At 58.6% G+C, this 23032-nt stretch overlaps 1 protein-coding gene across 15 annotated transcripts in view; it reads left to right on the top strand.

Annotated features, from left to right (window-relative positions):
- IQCE (IQ motif containing E) overlaps nt 1-22876 on the top strand; it is a 41148-nt gene extending 18272 nt beyond the window's left edge. For 5 of the 15 annotated variants that reach the window (XM_065923706.1, XM_065923705.1, XM_065923701.1 and 2 more), the window contains 16 exons: nt 2263-2333; nt 3619-3691; nt 3937-3986; nt 5713-5876; nt 6986-7044; nt 7628-7806; nt 9465-9569; nt 10673-10763; nt 11633-11803; nt 13076-13099; nt 13290-13386; nt 14149-14259; nt 14953-15074; nt 15640-15740; nt 16862-16948; nt 20166-22876. In XM_065923706.1, the coding sequence (XP_065779778.1) occupies nt 2263-2333; nt 3619-3691; nt 3937-3986; nt 5713-5876; nt 6986-7044; nt 7628-7806; nt 9465-9569; nt 10673-10763; nt 11633-11803; nt 13076-13099; nt 13290-13386; nt 14149-14259; nt 14953-15074; nt 15640-15740; nt 16862-16948; nt 20166-20382 (1722 nt within the window). In that variant the 3' untranslated portion in view covers nt 20383-22876. The remainder of the gene's footprint in view (nt 1-2262; nt 2334-3618; nt 3692-3936; nt 3987-5712; nt 5877-6985; nt 7045-7627; nt 7807-9464; nt 9570-10672; nt 10764-11632; nt 11804-13075; nt 13100-13289; nt 13387-14148; nt 14260-14952; nt 15075-15639; nt 15741-16861; nt 16949-20165) is intronic. The other 10 variants (XM_065923702.1, XM_065923698.1, XM_065923699.1 and 7 more) reach the window with 9 other exon arrangements.
- Nucleotides 22877-23032: the final 156 nt, after the last annotated feature.

The raw sequence follows: 23032 nt of genomic DNA, 5'->3' as shown, positions 1-23032 counted from the left end.
GAAGGCAGTCACAGCGGGGACTTGCCCCGCCACACCTCAGAGGACACCTCGGGCCCAACCCATCATGCTGATATAAGAAGGAATCAAAGCAGGAGCAGAGTTAGGGCCTTAAGGCGCGTGCAGACCCTTCTTGTTCATTGTGTGACAATACTTAACCCACTGGACAAAACAGAATTATGGAAAATGGAGCCATTACGTGATTAATGCTGTGGGAATAAACACACAGTCAGAGAAAGATGAGTCACAGTAAACTTCACATGAGTCAAGGAAGAACGTTTTTAAAAAATCTGAGATGCAATTCACTTCTGAGATTCTTGAACAGAAAATCACAGTCATGATGTGATTAATGGGTTTGATAACATAAACTTAAACTTTATAGTGAAAACCCAAACGACTACAACTGAAAATGGATCCGTATAATGGCGGGGGGGGGGGGGTGGCAAGACTGATCAGTAAAACAATTTTTATCCAGAAGATGCAAAGAATCTGCACCCGTGTCTAAAGAAAGGAAGCATCGTGCAGTGAACAGACAATGCTCCTGGCTCTCTGCCTGGGACAGCGCAGAGGAAACGCTCACATGCATGACGGCGACTCATCAAACACTGTACAGTTTGCCCGTGTAGAGAATCTCGCTGATCTTTTTGCAGTCGGGACTTCAGTCCCCAGGTTTAAAATCAGGAAACTGAGGTTAAGAGATTTGTCCCAAATTGGGTTCGCGGTGAGTGACCGTAGGCTTTGAAGGCTGGGGTGGTGTGACCGTGCAAGCCACCGTTTGTAACACTGCGCTCACCACTTGTCTAGTGATGCTTGTGTTTTGTTTTTTTTTTTTCGGCCGTGCCAGGCAGCATGTGGGATCTTAGTTCCCCAACCAGGGATTGAACCGGTGCCCCCTGCATTGGGAGCACAGAGTCTTAACCATGGGACTGTCAGGGAAGTCCTAATGATGCTCTCTTTAGGATTAGTCTTGAGAAAAAAAATCCCGTACAAAAGGCTGCACACGGATATCTCCAGCTGCCCAGTTTGGGAGGGAGATGGAGGAGGAGCCATTCAAATTAGCATCCCGCTGCTTTGATCCTCAGAATTTCTCTTTTTTTTTTACTGCACCTTGAGGCTTGTGGGATGTTAGTTCCCTGACCAGGGATTGAACCTGTGTCCCCTGCAGTGGAAGGACCACATCCTCACCACTGGACTGCCAGATAATTCTGGGTTGTTTTTTTTCTTTTTAAATTAAAGTTGATTAAAAGTAGAAATTCTAGATCTAGATATGTGCCACTTTCGCTCTGCTGCCCTTTACCAAATCACCCCTCAAAGTGGCTGTGACTGAACGTTTCTGCTCGAACCGTCTGCCCTCCAGAAACACCTGCCCGCGTGCAGAGGAGGGCTGGCTGGGGTTTCTGTGAGAGCGATAGTGGGTTACGAACTCAGTGTCCATCAGTAGCAGAACAGGTAACTACGCTGTAGGTTCATACCTTGGAGGGATAATGCAGATCTGTAGGAACGAGTGGGGTTAGGTCTCCACGACGGTTTGTAAAGTGAGAAGCAGTTTGCAGAATCGTATGCGTGGGGTTACCATTTATGTAAACAACAGTGAAACACCACCATTGCAGTAGGTGTGCCTACGCGTGTGCATGTGTGTAATGAGGTCTGGAGAGGGAGTACACGTTATGCTGGTAACGATAGTAAGTTGACAGGGGTAAGCTCAAAGGGTAAATGTGCCCGTGTATTGGTAGTGCAACTAAAAATCACGTTAAAACCCAGTTGAAACGTGTTTGACTCTTCAAAAAGAAAGGCACGTCCTTTCCGGAACGCAGGGTGTCATCTCCCAAAGCGCCGTGTGAGCAGAGAGCAGGAAGCACTGAGGCGGAGAGGCCTCCCCAGGACCCCAGTCCAGCTGCCCGGGGGAGGGTGCTGGGGGTGGGGCTGGCCTGGGCCGCTGGGCTTCCGCGCCTGGTGCCTGAGGCGGTGCGGTGTCCGGTCCCTCCTCCCGAGGGTGGCGCCCTCTGTGGAGGGGAGCACCCTGTCCCCCGCCCCCCTGCCCCCCTGCTCCGAGTCTAGAAGAGACGCTGGCGATCGAATGGGGGGTACAGCTCGGCAGGAACGCGCCCTGGTGGGAGGCAGTGCAAGCACTCCCAGGGAGTGGGCACGGGACCCCGCCCCAGGCCGGGCACGGGGCCAGCCCGGTAGGGTGGGGGAGGCCGTGGCCCCGGAGGCCAGGGTGTGGTCCCCCGGTCCGTCAGCTTGACGGGCGTGGTCCCCCGGCAGGTGATCAACGGGCTGAAGCAGAGGGTCCTCAAGCTGGAGCAGCAGTGCAAGGAGAAGGACAACATGATCAAGTACGGGACCTGGGGGGCCGGGGGCCCTGCCGGGGGGTCAGCTGGGCGCACACGCACCCGTCCTGCTCCCAGCTCGGCGTCCACGCCTGCTGCCCCTCCCCTCCCCCGCCCGCGGCCCGGCCTCACTTGTCACCAAAGCTTGAGCAGTGGCCTCTTCCAGACGCCACGGAGAAGCGGTGTTCGCCTCCCCTCTCTCCTCGCTCCCGTTTCTTTGAAGACTCGCCTTCTCTCCTTCACCTCCTGTGATCTCGTCTTATCCCCAGTGCTGACTTCGTGGACTAGAGACAAGCTCTTACTGCCTGGACGCCTCCCCAGGCTGCCTCTAACATCACGCACGGCCCTGTGCTGTTTTCAGAGCAGCCGCAGATTTCTTTCCTGTTCTTTTATCCCAGAGGGGAGGCTTTCCTGGTGTGTGTGAGTTTATTTAAGGAAACCTGAGTTTTCACTTTCTGTTGCCCCATGTATCCTCTTTATACAATAGATCCCGTCTTCCTTTGTTTCTCGCTGAAATTATCAGCTTTAAAAAGACTTTATTATTTGCTGATTTATTCTGTCTCAGAATTCTAAACTGTATTAGTAACTTCACCTTCATTTCTCTGTAGAGCCTTTTTTCTGGAGTCTGTTAAGTGTTGAGAATGAGGAGAATTATATGGACAGTACAAGGAGAAAAAAGAAATGGTTTTCTTTCCTTTAAAAAATAATCATTCCTCCACCTTCCCCAAAGACCACTTGTCCTTTCTAACCCTGAGGTCTTTCTTCACAGTTGCTCCAGTTTTTAAAGACAGGGTCTTATTAGCAAAGAATATCCCCCGGAGGGAGGCCTTTTACCTCACCCTGGAGGGTGGCTGGTCCAACCGGGAAGGGCCTGTGGGTGTGACAGTCCTCTGGTGGATCTTGTGCAAGCCACCCACCAGCTGAAGGCCCCTCAGACTTCCCCGGTGACTCAGCTGGTACAGAATCCATCTGCAATGCAGGAGACTCCGGTTCGATCCCTGGGTCGGGAAGATCCGCTGGAGAAGGGATTGGCTACCCACTCCAGTATTCTTGGGCTCCCCTGGTGTCTCAGCTGGGAAAGAGTCTGTCTACAAGGTGGGGGACCTGGGTTGGGAAGATCCCCTGCAGAAGGGAAAGGCCGCCTCCAGTACTCTGGCCCGGAGAATCCCATGGTCTGTGTAGTCCGTGGGGTCGCAAAGTCGGACAGGACTGAGCGGCTTTCCCTTCCCCTCGTCGGGCGCTGCCCAGCGACGATAACATTGCCACATTAACTCTGACCTTGGGTTCTCAGCAAACTGCAGACTGACGTGAAGACCACGAGTCTGGAGGAGATGCGGATCGCCATGGAGACGTACTACGAGGAGGTGCGTGTCCCCCTGCCCGGGCAGGGGCCGGGCTCAGGGCTGGGGGGCGCGGGCAGTGGCCGAGCTGGGCGATGGCCCGGCTGCAGTGTGGGACCCCCCACTTCTAGTTCGTCTTGACCGGAACACAAATCAGCAACTTAGTGCTAACTTCCCACCACCGGGCCGACACGGAGACTCGCTTTTTCAGAGGACAGTCTCCTTGGGGCTCGGTTGGTGTTAACCGCGTTTTAACTTGGTGTTTGCAGATTCACCGTCTCCATGGTCTCCTCACAAGCTCCGAGATGACAGGGAAGAGGTGCGACCCCCTGTCTGTCTGTCTGTCCGTCTGTCTGGGAGCCCAGCTCTGCGCGCTGTCTGCGTGTTCAGCGGCTGGCAGAGTACGGGCGCTCCTGGGGAGCGCGGACCCTGTCCTGGGCCTGGGGCTTCTAGCTGCCTCTCGAGCTCCGAGCTCTCGTGTTCCCTCCCTGTGGGTGTAAGGATGCCCCCTCACAGTTGCCACCTCTGACCCCTGGCAACGTGGTCAGTGCTCTGGGCTTCCACTGGTGGTCCTACCTCACAGCTTCCAGCTTAGAAGCAGAAAACACTCTTTCTCAAAGCAGATCTTCCTTTTAGGAAGACATTTAGGACCGAGTACAGGTTCGTCTTGCCAAGTACGTTTACTGGGAGAGACGGAGCGTTTCCTCACCACATACGTCTTCCCCGTCCCGTCCCCGATGATGTCAGGCTCTCAGCAGGTCAGGGAAGGGGAGGGGTCCCTTGCCACAGATTCAGTCATGTCACCGGCCTCCGCCGTGAATTACTGACAGTTACTGACCTTCTGGGCTTCCCAGGTGGCTCAGTGGTAGAGAACCCGCCTGCCAATGCAGGAGATGTGAGTTCGATCCCTGGGTCGGGAAGATCCCCTGGAGGAGGGCATGGCAACCCACTCCAGTATTCTTGCCTAGAGAATCCCCTGGACAGAGGAGCCTGGCGGGCTACAGTCCACAGGGTCGCAAAGAGTCAGACGCGACAGAACAACTAAACAACAGCCACAACAGTGAAGCCTTTACAATGTGCCAGCTCGGTCTTCCCTTTTCCTTCCCCCAGTAGCTTAAAGGGAGGCAGGAGAGGGGGCCAGAGGACTTACAGGCGTTATGTTCTGTAACGTGCCCTTGGGTCTGAACTGGCGAGTGACGGCCTGCCACCTCTGGGGAAGCATGGGCTCCATCCCGACACCTCTGGTCAGCTTTCCCATCAGCCGGCCAGCACACAGCCCACCTCCCCGTGTTTCTGTCTAAAGGCGCCTCACCTAGTGCCTGCTCTTAGCTCACGAGTCCTGAGCCCTCAACCCACCTCGGCTTGAGCCTTAGGGACTCCTGACACACGGGGTCCCTCCCAGAGCTGCGTCTCAGCTCCTCCCGACAATGGACTCCGCTGCGGGGGGCCGGGGAAAGTGGGGAAGTTGGCCCCGAAACGCGGAAGAGCTTGTGGTCCACCCCGTTGAGAGCAGACGCCGGCAGCGCCTGTCCCGCCGGGAGCAGGCTCCCCGAGACGCAGAGCCTCCTCCCCTCCGCCCTGGGTGGCCACGGGGGGACCACAAGACACCGCAGGCATCGGCCCGGGGCTCACAGAGACAATTTAGCTAGCAGATGACTTCGCAAATGAGGAGTCTGTAACCACCTGGCATCTACCGTGCTTTGGACTTTGCGGAGGAGGAGGCGCGATCAAAACAGCCGTCAAAGGACAGGCCTGACGGAGCAGGAGGGACGGGGACCCTCCACGGCGCTTCTGGGGACACTGCTCCATCTGTCGCTGACGGCTGGACGCGGTCCCGTGTTACACGGGCGTGCCCACGAGAAGAGTGGACGTTTGTCTGGGGTGACAGTCCGACGCAGTTCGCAGTCAGCCTTCCCCGTGAACTGCGTGCATCGTGCTCAGGACACCCTGAGCGCCCAGGCCGCCGTGTGCCTGCCCCTCACTCGGGATGTGCGTGAGGCCAGCTCAGGACCCGAGCCTTACCCGCTGGGTCTGGTTGCTCCTAGGCCTCCGGTGGAGAAGAAAGTGGGCCTTAAAAGGCAGAAGAAAATGGGCAGTGCCTTGCTGAGCTTGTCCCGGAGCGTCCAGGAGCTCATGGAGGAGAACCAGAGCCTGAAGGAGGACCTGGACCGCGTGCTCAGCAACTCCCCCACCACCTCCAAGATCACAGGTACCTGCCCGGGCCCCAGGGGCGGGGCACTCGGGAGGGGGCCCGGGCGCGGGGTGGAGGTCGCGGAAGGGGCTGGGCCCGTCCTCCTGCCTGGCCACCCCGCTGAGCAGCGCTGCCCCGTGTCACCAGCCTGCCATGCGCCAAGCGCGGTCCTGGACCCCGGGTAGAGCCGTGGAGGCGCGTGCAGGGGAGGGAGGGCCGGCCTGTGGTAATAGCGCTGGGGAAGGGGCAGATAAGGGGGCTGGGGGCAGCCGTGCCCACGGCCGGGAGGGGCCCTCTGGGCAGTGGGCACAGAGCCCCGAGTGGGCCTGGCAGTGTGAGGCAGCCAGTGAGCCCAGCCCCTGGAAGCAGGGGCCGACGGAGGACACGGCCTTGAAGGCCACCCAGAGGGCAGCGGGTTTGCGCGGAGGGGAGAGGACCCCCCTGCTCCTGTGCTGAGTAGAGGCCACTCAGGAAAGGGGGCCGCGAGGACAGAACTCCACAGGGTCCTCTTGGGGCTGCTGGGGGCCTGGCCCGGGGGCCCCGCGGTGGCAGGAGGTGGCCGCGTTCCACGTGCGCATGAGGACTGGCTGCAGCCTGTGCGGGCAGAGGGGTTCAGGGTCATGGCCTTGGTCTGAGCAGGACAGAGGGGCACACAGGGGGAGGCTGCGGCTGTGGTTGAGGGCCCAGTGGGGATCAGGCACACGGGTGAGTCAGGGAGGGGCCCGGAGGGAGAATTGAACTCGGGACTTAACAGGTCAGGGGACAGATGCCCAGCCCGCGAGCAGGGGCGGGGGAGCGGAGCCTCTGGGTGGGTAGTGGGCACCGAGCGCCCGCAGGGCCGGATGGAGGGGCCCTGGAGGACGAGGGCCCAGGTGGGCTTGGGATCGGCCGCGGGCCCGCTGGTGAGCCGGAGCAGGGCCGTCCCGGCGGGTGGGGGAGTCGGGAGAGGTCGCACGGGGGAGCTGAAAGGAGCAGCGGTCACCGCGGAGCTGCGCGGGCACCAGGGGTCCCGGACTAGGGCCCCCCCTGGAGGGGAGCCGTCTGGCCGTGCCCCAGCCAGGAGGTCCCGGCAGAAGGGGCCCGTCCGATGGCTGTGGAGGTGTGTCCCTTAAATCCCGTTGTCCCAGCAGGCTACGCGGACTGGAGCAAGCCCCGGCTGGTCCGGCGGATCGCAGAGCTGGAGAAAGTGAGTGGTGGGCCCCTACCTGCCCAGCCCTGCCTGTACGAGGGGGCAGCTCCCAGGAAGCGGGCGGAAGGAGCCTCGCTCCCGGGACATAGCGGGGGCCGTCTGTGCCGAGGGACGGCTGCGCACGGGATGAGCTGGCCAGAGGAGACTCTTAGGGTCTAGATAAGACACCTGGCCGCGTCAAGCCTGTCCCCTTGTCACAGACAGCAAGGCATGGTCACACAGCATGCCGCAGCACTGGGACAGAACCTTGCAGATGTCCCGGGGACAGCAGTTGAGCGAGCGCAGAGAGGGGTAGACAGGGCTCACCTTCTCCAGCTGCTACAGCGCCCGCCCTGAGCCAGCTGGGTCTGCGCACTTCCCACTCCGGAGGGGGAGAGTGACGGGGTGGGGGGCCACTCCCTGCCGTCGCCCCCAGGACTCTGGAGCTGCCCTGTCCCCAGGCAGCGTCCCAGGCTTCTCGGGTCACATGCAGAGCTTTTCCCACCCCCTCGCTGGGAGGAGGTTCTCTCTGGCCATTGTCTCTTTTCTAGGAAAGTAAAAATCAGAAATAACATCTAACAGAGACCTGTGTCACCTCCAGAAACTCAGGTCGATGGAAAGCCCCAAGCCCCAGGCTTCAGAGGGGGTGAGGTCGACCTCCCTGACCCCCCCAGCGTCCAGCCCCACGTCGCACCTGCAGGAGAGCGAGCGTCTGCGTGGAGCGGTGCAGAGCCTGAAGGGCGAGCGGGATGCCCTGCACAGCCAGCTGCAGGAGAGAGAGTAGGTGGCCCGCTCCGGGTGGGGCGGGGGCGGGCGGGGGGTGCTGCACCTCCTGGGGGAGTTGGGGGGGGTCTGGGGGGGCCGCGCCCACTGACACGTGCAGTCGCTGCAGTGGAGCTGCTCCTGGGTCTGGGGAGGCGCAGCGTGTAGCGGCCGTCACACAGGCCTTTGTTATTAAACTTCTGACGGTTTACCCATGAGTCGAGGACAGCTTCGGTGGTACAAGAAGGCACTCACTGGCCTATTACATCATCAAACGCATGGGCAGTGCCATTGAAATCTTACACAAAATTCCAGAGGGCTTTCCAAATTCTTTCTTAGAGAAGAACTTACTTTCATTGGTCTGTGTAAAATGTTAGCCCTCCGTCAGAGCTCACGCACAGGGGTTTAAAGATTCTGTGCTCTGTTCATGACGTCTAATCCATGCATCAGAAAAGACCCTGGTGCTGAGGAGCGCGGAGTTGTCAGAGCGACTGTGAGCGTGTGGATGGCGGAGCCTCGAGGTCGGGCTTATTTCCTCTTTGCTCTCTCGCGTCTGGGTCTGTAACCCACCGAAGACACACCTGTCTCCTCCTGTTCCCCTGTGGCTTCTCCGGCTGCAGTTCTGAGATGCTGTTTCTCAGGCCCTGCTGCTCAGAGCACGGCCGGGGAGCCAGCGTTACACAGGGCAGCTTAGAGGTGGAGACCCTCGGGCCCGCCCAGATCTCCTGAATCCGGCTTTGTCTACTGAGACCCCCCTCCCCCGCCCGCCACACCTGATTCATCTGCACGTTTGTCTTCAGTTAACAGCAGAAGGCAAATCATTTCACCTGCAGCAAAAGTCTTAACAGTGCATCCATGTGCTAGGTTCTTTATAAACATTGGGAGCCATTTTGCTTGTGGCTCAGGTGGTAAAGAATCCGCCTGCAATGCAGGAGATCTGAGTTCGATCCCTGGGTTGGGAAGATCCCCTGGTAGAAGGGAAAAGCTACCCACTCCAGTACTCTGGCCTGGAGAATTCTATGGACCTTATAGTCCACGGGGTCGCAAAGAGTCCTGAGCGACTTTCACTTTCTTTTGCACAGTGAAGAGTATCTCTGATGATCTCCTCATTCATCTCATGACATGATAGTAGCTTCTACTCACTGGGCCCTTACGATGTGACCCATGCGTGTATCTCATCCGTGGGAGGTCACCACCTCAGTGAGCAGTAGAACATTTTGAAGCCACATTCTTGGCCACGTGTCACCTGTGGGGCACGTGAGAGCTTGGGGGGAAATGTTGGGGGGACCCCTGTCCCTGGCTCAGGCTGCAACTCCGTCGAGTCCACTGCCAGTCCCGGGAGCCCTTGTCTCAGTGCAGGTCGGTCACCGAACAGTGTGACCTCTGGTTGAGGCCTGTCCCCGAGTTGGTGACGCCCGCCCGCGAGAGCAGGGCCTGTGCCTCGTCCGGCCGCCCTGCTCCCAACCGCCGCTGGCACAGGCGGGTGCTGGGTAAAGCGCTGAGCGGAGGCAGCCCGGGCTTCTCCTCACACGGAAGGGCCTGTCTGCATCCTCGTCTCCGCAAAAGTGAGGAGGCTGGACCCGCTGGTTTTCCTGAGCGCTCCCCCTGCTCCGATGACCCCGTCTCTGTGAACCTCTGTTTCAATGACGCTGAGATGTCTCTGGTTCCTCGTTCAGTTTGGAGGTGAAGCAGCTGCTGCAGACCAAGGCTGAGCTGGAGAAGGAGCTGGAAAGCCTGAAGGAGGGAGAGAGGGAGAGAAGAGAGAGAGAGAAGGTGTTAAGGTGAGCGGGCGAGGGTCAGGAAGCCACGGGTGCCAGGCCGTCCCCGCCTGCCCCCGAGGCACGCCCCCGCCCCACCCCACTGCCCCTGGCCCAGAGCGGCTCTCGGGACGCTGCAGCCTGATCACACAGCTCTCCTGCCGTCTCGTGGCCTTGCTGCTGCCTCCAGGGAGAGGCCCCTCACGGTCAGGCTGGTGTTGGCTCTTGGGCATCACGACCCCCCTCCTCCAGCATGTCCTCCTGGGCAGCCTCAGAACATGCCGGGATTCCACACCCTGGTCAGGATAAGACCCAAGAGATAAAAAGTGGAAACAAGGCAACTGTCCATCAGATTAAAACACTGAAGTACATCCTTAGAGAGGAATGAGGCCCGACCCCGGCTGTAACATGGGCCAGCCTGAAAAACGTCACATGCCCGTGAAAGAGGCAGGCAGAGACGCTTTCAGACAGACTGATTCGGAAATACCCAGAGTGGGCGGATTCCTCGAGAAGACAGCGGATGCTGGTTGCTGGGGGGTCGGATGAGGGGGTGGGGGAGTGGCAGGCAGGTTAAAGGGCTCCTTTCTAGGGGCCGGAAATATCCTGGAATTAGGCAGTGATGACGTTTGCACAACATTGTGACTGAAAATCCACTTAGCTGCCTACTTTAAAGCAGTGAATTTATCTCAGTAACAAAGGCCCCCAAATGTAGATTAGAAATCCAAGCAGAAATGTTTGGTGCTCAGAATAATTAGTAAGACGCAGGTTACTGAAAGGAACAAAAAAATATTATTTTCAGAATAAACGTGACTAGATTTTGTCAGAAGCCTAGAATTAAATCAGAGTGGGTGGGTGTGTGGTGAAGAACTGTGTTTACCTTACCTTTGAGATCTGTGACCACGACGTGGGCTGTGTCTCCCTCCGTTCCCGCTGTTTATCACCTGGTCGTCGGTCACCTCAGCCCCTCCCGTGTGCGGCCGTGGGGTCCGGGGGTCTCCCGCGCGGTCCCCGGGGCATCGGGTGCTGGCCGGGCGCCCACGTGGATGCGTGGGCCGCCCCCCGCCGTGACACGCAGACGCTGACACAGCGTCACGGCAGGCACGGGGTCCTCTCCCTTCTCTCCTTAGAGAGGAGCTTGAAGCGCTGACCAGGAAGTTTCGGGAACTGGAAGGAAGTAAGAAGGAAGAGGAAGATGAGGCCGTGGCGGTGGCCCCTGAGGTGAGGCTGCCTGCGTTTTCACCTCCTGCCCAGCACGGGGAGCGGCAGGACCCTGAGCTGACGCGCCGGGGTTCCACTCGTTCCCACACCCGCGGCTTCTCTTCTCCCACACACCGCGAAGCCAGCGGTGACAGTCCAGTCTTACCATCACTGTTGGTTTCTGTGAATGGTGCGCATTGAGTCCTGGGCTTCTGGACGAACCGACAGTCAGTTCATCCTACCACTTACTGTATCGTCTCTCCCAACGGACTTCTCCACTGAGAAACCCGTGTCTGCACAGAGCCTGCGGTCTTCCCGTGAGAAAATCCAAATGTTTTTCTGTTTACGGAGAGGTGTCTCTGTAGATGATAAAGTGGACCCTAAAATAGTAGAAATAAGTGCGATTTTTATGATCATGATAGTAGTTCTTGAGTCTTTCCACCTTAAAAATCAAGCTAGGGATCTTGCCTTTTATCTCAAAAGTCCGCCTTACGTAGTCCAGCACTACCCTAGAAGGAAGACTGTAAAAGGACCCCCGGGGGGCAGATGACTCGTGCACGGATGCGCTGAGCCTGGACAGGGCATTCGTTCACCTGGGTGATACCATGGGGCCAGCCGCCTCCTGTCCTCATGGGAGACGTTCCCACCAGTTTACAGGGCTCACGTAGGCCGGGTTTCACCTTGCACACTAGTGGAGATGTTGTTTCTGCAGACTTTCTGTCATCTGGCCCGCTGAGCAGCGTGGACACAGTTTCCCCTCTAAATTAGAGAGTCTGGTCTGACAAGCATCTCCGGTGTTCTCATAGCCTGCCGCCACCCACCCGATGGGCATCTTCTCTGCCCACCCCGTCCCCCCAGAGCTCATCCTTCTCACCTTGAATTTTCTGCAGACCCGGGAAGAGCCCCAGCCTCCCAGCCCCACTGCCAGCCCCTCCCAGCCGGACGCTGAGCCGGACAAGAGCCAGGGGGGTTCCTCCCGGCCCCCCACCACCTGCTCAGAGGGGAGGAGAGACGCGGCCGCCAGGGTCCTGCAGCGCAGGTGGAGGGGCTACCAGCACCAGGTGAGCGGCCCAGGCCCCTGCTCCACCCGCTCGCGCCAACACTTCCTGGGTCCCTTCCTGGGTCCGTCCGCTGGCGGGAGGCAGAGTGTAGGCGTGGAGGGGCGGGAGGGAGGCGTGCCTGGAGGCACGTGGGGGCTGGGGGGGGCAGCGGCAGGTCTGGAAGCTCTGTCACCCCCTGGAGGGCTCGCGCAGTGGCGGGCTGGGTCCCTGGGTCCCAGGGACCATGGCTCCAGGCACATCCTCTCCCCTAGGTGTGTTCCTGACCTTCCCCGGGGCTCCCGGGACTGCGTCTTGTTAGGGGCAGGGAGAGGCTGCTCTGGAGGGGAGGAGGCGGCCGGGCCAGAGGGACCGTGAGCCCGCACTGGTGCCTGTGAGCGGGGTCAGCCTGGACTGCGGACCGGAGCCCTGGGGGGCGGCTTCTCCTCAGCCCCCACGTGGCCCGCGGAGAGGGCAGGGGCTCTCTGACGGTGGAGCGCCCTACGGGAGCCCCCCAGTTTATGAAACACGGCTCGGCCCCCATTCCCCCAGCCGGACAAGCGAAACCAGAGTTCTCCGCTTGCCTGAACATTATAAACTCTTAGCTCCAGAAAGTGGCCAGTGGAGGCTTATCATCATTTCTTCCCAACTGTTACTATGGAAGTGTAAAGACACAGCAAGTTGAAAGAAGTCAGTGTATTCAGTGACGTTCTGATGCTTGCCCACCACCTCAATTCAACAAGAGTTAACATTTAGTCATAATTATTTTCCACACATGCTGTTTTTTTCCTAGAATCATTTGCAAGTAAGTTTTAGACGTTATGAGGCTTCCGTGCGTATCTTCTCTGAATAAGGACATGCTGCAAACCACAGGACCGTGGCCGCACCCGAGACATTTGCCCCCGAGGTTCTGAAGACTGTTGAGGCTCGGGAACCAGGAACCCAGAGCCTGCATGGGTTAGGGTTAGCGTGTCCTCCAGAGAGGGCGGCCTGTGCTAGGGCGGCTCTAACTGCGGGGGCTCCCTCGTCCGGAGCCTCAGAGAGCCCCGTCACAGCAGGTCCCCGTGAGTCACTTCATGGCAGACACCCCCACCAGGCCGCGTTTTCCGCAGTGATTTGCCATCCTGACCACGGCCGCCCACTTTGCCCTTGCTATTGCAGGCGTGTCTGGCTCCCAGGGAGTCAGGGAGGCCGGCACCTTGGTGGGGATGGGGGAAGGGTGGGGTCAAGAAACAGACACGGCACTGTGAAAAAACTCACCCTTATGTTAACTCATCACTTTTCTCTCTATTTCAGAAAGAAAGGGCTCTTCTGGATGAAGTAAGCAAGTTTTATTTCACCAATTTCCACATATGTTTTTACTTTGGTTCCACTGCCTATGGGGTATGGGGGAGGGGGGGTCCCCGTCTTCATGAAATCAGGCCAGACCCCAGCACCGAGTTGAAACACGTGAGTGCTGTTGGCATCCGATCGGTGCGTGGGTGATTTCACGCTTCCGTCTCACTCACAGCATCCTCTCAGCACGCTCGTGCGGGCCTCAGTTCTGCGTCCGCAAGCTGAGGGCCCTCGGAACACGGACCGTAAGGCAGGCCAGTCGAGGCTGGAAGGTGGGTTCAGGGCGCGCCCCCAGCGCTGTGGGGCCACCGGTCCTGCCTGCCCGGCCGGGGCGTCCCTGCAGGGGGCCTTGAGGAGGAGAGGCCTCGCCGGACCGGGAGGAGAGGAAGGGCACCCGGGCAGAGTTGTCACGAGTGGGGCCCGCCAGGAAGGGGAGAGCCGGGGTGTGCCCGGGACGCGGGCACGGAGGCTGCCGCTCTCCCGAGCCTCACAAGGGCTGCAGGCCCATCCTCAGGCTGTGCTGCTGCTGACCGGGGCTAGAAGCAGAATTCTCGAAATGACAGCGCTGCTCCTGAAACCCAGCCCAGAGCGTCGGCGCAAGTTTCTAGGGAAAAGCGCTCAAGGGCAAGGTTAAAGGATAAGTAACTCCTTGGCGATAGTGTGAGGTCACACTCTACCCTGCTTGATCACAAAGATACACACAGAATAAAGTATACGAAATGGAATAACTACCTCGGCATGCAAACATAACTGGGTGTACAGTATGGATTCACTTTAGCGGTGAAACAGGAGAGCCTTTAGCCGACAATTCGTTTGTATTCCAGGACTCGCTTTACCGTGGGATCCGGCGTCCGGGCCGGTTCTCCCTGGAGGATGAGCGTGTTTCCAGCTAGGGGAGGCCCCTGGCGAGTGAGGGAGCAGGAGCCTCAGGGCAGGAGGAAGCGAGGCGTCTTCTCTGCTGTCGGGGCCCCTCCTTCGGGACTCTCCCGTCTTCAGGGAAACTGACATCTGTCTGTCTGTCTCTCTCTTGCCAGGCGGCTACCGTGCTGCAGGCGGCTTTCCGGGGGCATCTAGCTCGGGCGAAGCTGTTGTCCAGCAAAGCGTGTGTCTCGGAACCCCCCAGGGTACCGAGCCCGCCCACCCAGGTACCCTCAGGGCCGCACTTGGACCTGAGTCCTCTTTCTCTCTCGCCATCTCATCTCACACTCCATCCACCGACAAGCGCTGGGACCTCCCTGGAGGTCCTGTGGTTAAGACGCCACCTTCCAAAGCCGGGGATGCAGGCTCAGTCCCTGGTCGGGGAGCTGAGATCCCCCCATGCCTTGTGGCCAAAACACGGAAAACAGAAGCAGTATTGTAACGGATTCAATTAAGACTTTAAAATTGGTCCACATCCAAAAAACAAAACAGGGCAAGAGCAGTGTCTCCAGGCCCCGGCATCCTGCCTTGCCCTGGATGTGCCCCTGGCCCTGCCCCCGGGCCCCTAGCAGGATGGAGCTCAGAAGCCGAGTTGTGCGGAGGTGCTGGGACGTGGAGTACTGTCTCCACTGCAGGTCAGGACAGGCTCAAACTGGGGTAGGAGCACCCCCCACCCTGTGAACCACAAGACATGAATTTTAAGGCTCTCTATAGAGTCTTAAGAATTAACCTTGGTTAGGAAAATGCTGATGAGATAGTTAGTAACGAGGGGAACCTCCTGGTTAGGAAAATGCTGATGAGATAGTAACGAGGGGAACCTCCTGAATCAGATTGCGCTGAGGGTCGGGGGTGACGGCCCTCACCACGCGGGAGGGGGCCGGGATCTCAGATGGTTCTCTCCCCCCGTCACTGCGCCCCAGGACTCGCCCAAGCCCCGCGTCCCGAGCCCCGCCGTCCAGGCCGAGGGAGACTCGTGGCAGGAGGAGGCCGTCACCATCATCCAGTCTGCCTTCCGGGCACACCTGGCCCGAGCCAGGTACAGGTTGGTCCCCTTGCAGGCCCCTGTGCCTGGACACCACGGGGAGGCTGCCCTCCAGGGCGGCACAGGGTGAGGGACCCTTTCACTGCTGGGGGCCCCAGGCTCCCGTCCTCAGAGGAGGCCTTCCTGGAACTGTTTCCTCCCACTGGAAGCATTAGATTCCGTGCGGCTCTGGGAGCTACTGGTTTGCAGACTGGCTGCGGCCTGTCCTGAGACCCTGCCCTATGCTGGAGGAGAGCGTGGCCTGAGCCGTGTTCAGGAAGCCATGGGTGTCGTCAGAGCCTCCCCTCACCCACCCTCACCGTTGTCCACGGCTCCCTTCCTGCTGGACCCGCCACTGCAAGGCGAGCCCCACAGCCGTCGACTCGCCCGAGAGGCATTGACGGCAGGCCAGGGGCTGAGCTCGGGTCGGGGCCCAGGCTGGGAAGTGGGGGGCACGTCTGAGGCCCCCCGCAACCCCCTCAGGACCTGGGCCCATTGGGCGCCAGCCATCTATGCTGGCCACGGCGCTGGACCCCAGCGGCTGGCCTGCATGAGGTCTGAGCGGCAGGCGTCTCTCTCTCCCCAGTGCCCCCGGTCCCGGACCCACCACCGCCATGGCTCCCGAAAGGCCAGCCCGGCTGCCCCCCAGGGCCCCCTCCTCTCCACCACGCCCTGCAGCCGCTCCCAGTAAGTGCACTTCGTCTGGGTTTCACACGAGGGCGGCTGGCCTTCTGAGGTTGATGCCAAAAGAGCTGCCAGCCTCCCGGGAGCCGGGCCGCATAGTCACATCAGGGGGCTGGTCCCACGCGGCGACCTGTGATCTGGGTCTGGAGCCTGGTCCAGGGTCGGTGACCACCAGCCGTGCAGTCCGAGCTTCATGGCTTTGATTTTTATTCTCAGCTCTAACCAGAGTGTGGCGAAGGCAATGGCAACCCACTCAGGTACTCTTGCCTAGAAAATCCCATGGATGGAGGAGCCTGGTAGGCTGCAGTCCATGGGGTCGCTAAGAGTCGGACACAACAGAGCGACTTCATTTTCACTTTTCACTTTCATGCACTGGAGAAAGAAATGGCAACCCACTCCAGCGTTCTTGCCTAGAGAATCCCAGGGACAGGGGAGCCTGGTGGGCTGCCGTCTATGGGGTCACAGAGTCAGACACGACTGAAGCAACTTAGCAGCAGCCAACCAGAGTGAGATGGTTTCCCTCCTTTGGGCCACTGTCTTTCCTGTTTGTTGGTTTTAAGTAAAGCTGTGTTTCCTTTTCTGCCTCCTTAAGGGCAGTCAGCTGTCAGTGCAGAAACCCCTGGACTGGCGGGGCAGCCGCCCAAGGAGAGGCCTGCCCCCCGCTCTGCACTCAGGTCCTCGCAGGCCTGGCCCCTCTTGTGTGAGACACAGCCCGGGGCGAGACCCCTTGCCAGTCGCTTTCAGCCCCAAAACTGATTCTGACTGTCCTCCAGGCCCTTCCCTCCTGTAACTGGGAGCCTCCGTCTGTCCTTGCTTGGACCGTGAGGCCACAGATGGGCAGAGGTGGTGTTTGGGTGTCGGAGTGGTCACTAGACCAAAAGCACGGTCCTCAGCCTGGCTCGTGAGCAAGGCCTACAGGTGGGAACCTCCCGAGATGGGCTTTCAGGACCGAGCCCTGAGATCACAAAGATGGAGTCGGGGAAGGTGGGTGCGGAAGGGAAGGGTGCTTCCCATCAAGGAAAAGCTACAGATGGAGTGGCGTTTCTGAAGAAGACGGGTGGGAAGACGTGTGGTGTGACCACAAATCTGTGCAGATGAGAGCCTCCGTCTGCGTGCCATTTCAGGGCAGGGAGACAGCGAGGGGAGCAGCAGGGAGACCGCCAAGGGGCCAGCTCCAGAGAACAGAGTGCCGAGGCCGCCACCCTACTCTGGTGAGTGTGGGGTCCCGTGACCGAGTCCCCTGGCCTTCCAGGCTCATCTGACCTGGAAGTCAGTTCAGTTCAGGTCAGTCGCTCAGTCGTGTCCAGCTCTTTGCGACCCCATGGACTGCAGCACGCCAGGCCTCCCTGTCCATCACCAACTCCAGAGTTTACTCAAACTCGTGTCCAGTCAATGATGCCATCCAGCCATCTCATCCTCTGTCGTCCCCTTCTTCTCCTGCCTTCAATCTTTCCCAGCATCAGGGTCTTTTCCAGTGAGTCAATTCTTCGAATCAGGTGGCCAGAGGATTGGAGTTTCAGCTTCAGCATCAGTCCTTCCAATGAACACCCAGGACTGATCTCCTTTAGGATGGACTGGTTGGATCTCCTTGCAGTCCAAGGACTCTCAAGAGTCTTCTCCAACACCACAGTTCAAAACCATCAATTCTTCGACGCTCAGCTTTCTTCACCGTCCAAGTCTCACATTCATACGTGACCAATGGAAAAACCATAGCTTTGACTAGATGGACCTTTGTTGGCCAAGTAATGTCTCTGCTTTTTAATATACTGTCTAGGTTGGTCATAGATTTTCTTCCAAGGGGCAAGCGTCTTTTAATTTCATGCTGCAGGCACCATCTGCATTTTGGAGCCCAAAACAATTAAGTCTGTCACTGTTTCCATTGTTTTCCCATCTATTTGCCATGAAGTGATGGAACCAGATGCCATGATCTTAGTTTTCTGAATGTTGAACTTTAAGCCAATTTTTTCCACTATCCTCTTTCACTTTCATCAAGAGGCTCTTTAGTTCTTCTTCGCTTTCTGCCATAAGAGTGGTGTCATCTGCATATCTGAGGTTGTTGATATTTCTCCCGGCAATCTTGATTCCAGCTTGTGCTTCATCCAGCCTGGCATTTCAAAAGATGTACTCTGAATATAAGTTAAATAAGCAGGGTGACAATATACAGCCTTGACCCACTCTTTTCCCGATTTAGAACCAGTCTGTTGTTCCATGTCCAGTTCTAACTGTTGCTTTTTGACCTGCATACAGATTCCTCAGGAGGAAGGTCAGGTGGTCTGGTATTCCCATCTCTTGAAGAATTTTCCACAGTTTGTTGTGACCCACACAGTCAAAGGCTTTGGTGTAGTCAAAAAAGCAGGAATAGATGTTTTTCTAGAACTCTCTTGCTTTTTCGATGATCCAATGGATGTTGGGAATTCGATCTTTGGTTCCTCTGCCTTTTCTAAATCCAGCTTGAACATTGGGAAGGTCACCGTTCATGTACTGTTGAAGCCTGGCTTGGAGAATCTACAGCCTTCTAGAACTAACACCCCAAAAAGATTTCCTTTTCATGATAGGGCACTAGAATGCAAAAGTAGGAAGTCAAGAGATACCTGGAGTGACAAGAACTTTGGCCTTCGAGTAACAAAACAAAACAGGTCAAAGGCTAACAGAGTTTTGCCAAGAGAACGCACTGGTCACAGCAAACACCCTCTTCCAACAACACAGGCGAAGACTATGTGGACATCACCAGATGGTCAACACAGAAATCAGACTGATTATGTTCTTTGCAGCCAAAGGTGGAGAAGCTCTATGCAGTCAGCAAAAACAAGACCGGGAGCTGACTGAGGCTCAGATCATGAACTCCTTATTGCCAAATTCAGACTTAAATTGAAGAAAGTAGGGAAAACCACTAGAGCTCATTCAGGTATGACCTAAATCATATCCCTTACAATTATATAGTAGAAGTGACAAATATATTCAAGGAATTTGTTCTGATAGACAGAGTGCCTGAAGAACTGTGGACAGAGGTTCGTGACATTTGTACAGGAGGCAGGGATCAAGACCATCCCCAAGAAAAAGAAATGCAAAAAGGCAAAACGGTGTCTGAGGAGGCCTTAGAAATAGCTGAGAAAAGAAGCTAAAGATAAAGGAGAAAAGGAACGATATACCCATTTGAAGGCAGAGTTCCAAGGAATAGCAAGGAGAGATAAGAAAGCCGTCCTCACTGACCTGGAAGCCCCCACGTTTGAAGTCGTCCTCTGTCCAGTTCAATCACCCCCCTAGCTCTGTCAGAGTCAGCACACTGCCCACTTGGACATTCCCTCCCAGGCCTCCACTCACCAAGCTCCCCATGCCTGCCCGTCTTCCTCCAAAAACCTTTCACTCTGATGTCAGCAGACCCCACGCTGGATGACCTTTAGAGTCTTCGATCAGGGCTGAAGTGTCTGTTCGTGCCGCCTTTTTCTCCTCTCATTAAACGCGTGTCTTTATGAAGCGGCCGCTCTCCCTCCTGCCTGAAGGGCACCTTCGGAGGTCTCTGTCTGGCCTCCTGCTCACACGAGGAAGCGGTCTCTGTGAGAACTGGTCAGCGAGTCCTTCTCTGATCTGATTGTTGAGAGTATTTTTAAAGGAAAATAACTGAAGATAACCTTGAAAACTGATGTTTTTAATTTCAGAAGCTCCCAGTTTAATCATTTTCTTGGAAGTTACAGAGAAAAAGCTGGCCCGGTCACACCATGTGCAGAGCGGCTGGGTCGAAATTTCCTCCCCTTTTATCTCAGATCGGGGATCGGCGCCTCTTTTATTCCACTCTGCGGAGCAGTGAGAGCAAGGCCGTCCTCGGGGACTGGGCGCCCCGGCCCCTCCCTCGCTCCCTGTCCAGGGGCCACGGAGGCTGGAGGTGGTCTGCAGGGTGGTCCGCAGGCGGTGCCCCAACCTCGCCTCAGTTGGGGGATAGAGAGCTTAGATGCATGTGGGGAAAAGAACGGACGGTCACAGTGGTCCCCAGGTCTCCCGCCCAATCCCTCCCCTTCCGCCTCTGGGCGTGTGTCCTCCCGTGGGCGCTGGGGCCACCGGCCGCCAGACCCCTGGACTCTGCCACCAGAGCCACTCGCGGAGAATTCCCGCCACAGCCCCGGGCCGGCCCTTTCTTGGCGACCTGCTGGCGCTGAGCGTGGAGGCGTGGCTGTGCGGGGGCGTGGCTTTGCGGCAGGGGGCGTGGCTGTGGCGGGGAGCGGGCAGGTCTTCCGGCCCCGGGACCCCGAGTGTGGCCCCCCATCTCTGTTTCAGCCGGTCGTCTGCCCGGGGCCCCGAGTGTGGCCGTGACGCCCCCCCGTCTTTGTTTCAGCGGAGCCCCCTGTCTCAGGGGGTGGCTGTGCGGCGGGGAGCAAGCTGGTCGTCCGCCCGGGGCCCCGAGCGTGGCCGTGACGCCCCACTTCTCTGTTTCAGCGGAGCCCCCCGTCTCTGGGCTGCAGCCCACGGCGCCCGCACCCGCAGAGGACGTGAACTCCGACGACTCCGACGAGATCGTGCTAGCGCCATCTCTGCCCACGAGGAAGAGCGCCTCCCCGCTCTAGGCCCCGGGCTCGCCTGCACGCCGCGACGCCGGTCAGGGAGGCTGGGCTCAGAGGACAAACCCCGAGATTGGAGCAATGTATCTTGTTAGGAAAAGAACGCTACCTGCTGGACGCCTCGGCCTGCCCTGCCTCTTGGCTCGCCCCGTTGCTTGTTTGTTGAAGGAGCCCGAGGCCTTTCCTTGCCTTTACCTTTGTGAAGGGGTCGCCCGTTCCGACGCCCGGCTGCCCCGCTGCGGTGGTCCTCAGAGCCCACAGGCTTACTCCCGGGACTGGAGGGCCGCGGGGAGCCGGCAGAGATGGTCCGCACGGCCCCTTTGGGCCCCTGTACCCGAGATCCGGACGGCACCAACGACGCGACTCCGTCACCCTCGGGGGGGCCCCACCAGCGGGTCAAGCTGGACGCGCCTGCTGTGCCTTTTGGAAGAGCGAGTGAGCAGGAGACAGGCCTACAGTCGGGGAAAGTCTCCATTCCTGAGACAGAACGCAGTTTCAGAGACGCTGGTGACATCAGGGCCCCCAGGTGGCTCGTGTGCCTCCCACACCGACACAGGCCTTTCTTCTGCCACCTTCCCTACCCCTTGGGAAACTGACCCCAGTCAGGGGTTGGGGGGTAGATTGGTCACCAGGTGGACTAAGCCTTAAAAAAATACCGAATTACAGTCACAGAAGCAGCATCAAGGCCGCTTCTGAAGCACACAGCTGGTGCAGGGGGCTTGCTGTCCCCAAGCCCAGGGGCAGGGGCTGTGTTCTCTGTGGGGCTGCCCTGCGCCCCGCTGCATGCAGACCCCGCTCCGACAGGCCGCAGCCCGGACTGAGGGCCTTTCAGGAGCTCGGGTCTGCTTCCCGTCTGGGAGATCATCCCTGGGTGATGGGTCCCCCATGCCCATCGCTGCTGCCCAGCTGTCCCCGCAAGTCCATGCCCTCTCCCGGGGCGGGCCGTACAGCTCAGGGAGGGCTGATGGCACAAAGCCGGCTCTCAGCTGCACCCAGGGGCCTGCCCACAGGGGACAGTCTAGTCCCCAGCAACCCCCAGCGCACCCCCCAGCCCCCCGACAGCTCCAGGTATTGAACCTCGGAGGCTCGGCTCAGACATGTCCTCCTCTCAGGAAACCCTTGGGCCCTCCTCACGGTGGTCAGAAGCTTCTGGCTCTAGCACCGACGAGGTGTGTGGCCCAACGAACTCTGTGTGGTTGTGGTTCATGTGCAGGGCGACCTCCCGACCCAGCCCCATCCACCCCGAGTCACTCGGGGGACCCCCAGCCCCCTTCACCACTTAGGTGCTGTTCATACAGTCGCTTGGAGAAAACTCCAGCTGGGGACCAGGCAATCCTCTGTTTTCCTTCTGTTTCCCCCACCGGACTGATTGCTCATGCGGGGATTCAGGCTGACCTCTGCCCTGTTTCGTCCACTGGGTCCACTCCTCCTCTGGGTGCCAGCTCAGCTGAGGCCTGTAGGAGGCGCCCAGAGGTGGTGGGGGTAGTGCCTGCAGGCCTGCACGTCCCCAGGGGTCGTGCTCCCCAGCACTCACTCAAAACCTGGCATTTCAGCTTCAGTCCTTACTCTTAGGAGCCCAAGGCTCTGAGCCCTGCAGCAGAGAGATCACCTTCAGGACGCCCTGGGGCCTGGAGACAGGGCCGTGTGCAGCGGGCCAGCCATCGGCAGAGCTGGGTGAAGTCAGCCCCCAAACCTGAGTTTTCCAAGAAAATGCCCCTGAGGGCTGTAAATGTGTAGATCTGTCTGCCTGTGCTCCTTGAGTCCGGCAGTGTTGATGAAGGAAAAGTAGAGTCTTGAAGCCACATCAGTAAACAGCTGACCGCAAGGCTGTGGCCCTCTGACACCGCACGGATCTGTCCCCTGGGGAATGAACACCAGGTGCCCGGCGGGCTTGCAGGGCCCGGGCTCAGGCTGAGGTTCTAGGGCCTGAGGAGCAGCACAGGAGCAGGGCCTGGGCTAGAGGGCCGCCCCCGGTGCCCGCCTGCCTGGCGCTGCCCCAGCAGGCCGCCCCGCAGACAGACCGGAGCGCTGGTCCCGGCATGAAGACCAAGTGCACTGGGAAAGGGACAGCAGCGCAGACAGACCAGGGCCAGCGCTGCAGAGCTCCCCTTCCTTCTTGAGAAGCAAATACCTTCTGGGAAAGCCACATTCACCCTCAAGGTCTGAATATTTAAATTCCGCGAGAACCCACCTAAATCAGTTCAATCCCTCCTGTGGTCTGGGAAGCAGTGTTCGCTCTCAGAAGTTCTGAGGACCAGAGGGTGAGCGTACACACCCGCCCAGGGTCAGCTGGCTGCTGCCCCAGAACTCGGGGGGGCGGGGGTGGGCCTCCCCGAGTTCCCAGGGGTCTGTCAGCAGTTGATAGAGCCAGGCAAGCCTCCTTCAGGGCCCGAGGTCTCACGGCGTTGGGGAGTTGCAGGGTGACACCAGCAGGTGGCTTCCATGGGAGGGGTGCCGTCCCTTGTGTGTAGGAGTTTCCCGACCTTACGCGGGTAACTTATCCGTGAACCTTTGGAAGGGATCAGGTTTCCCTCCGCGCTGTGTTGGCTTCTGTAAATAAAAGTTGTTTGGCGGGTCTCTGTCTGGACTGCCCGCAGACCTGTGGCTTTTTCATGCTGGGGGAGCAGTCGCCGAGGCTCCTGGGCTTCTGGGCACGGCGCAGGCTTGGGGGTGGGAGTCCCGCAGTCAGCTTCCTCCCGTGCACGCACTCAGGCACCCGTCCTCGGATTTCTCCTTGCTCGTGAG

This window comes from Muntiacus reevesi, chromosome 2 (assembly GCF_963930625.1).
Source record: "Muntiacus reevesi chromosome 2, mMunRee1.1, whole genome shotgun sequence".
Taxonomy (NCBI): Eukaryota; Metazoa; Chordata; class Mammalia; order Artiodactyla; family Cervidae; genus Muntiacus; species Muntiacus reevesi.
The sequence above is the reverse complement of the archived record's forward strand: the minus strand, read 5'-3'. Positions and strand labels throughout refer to the sequence as shown.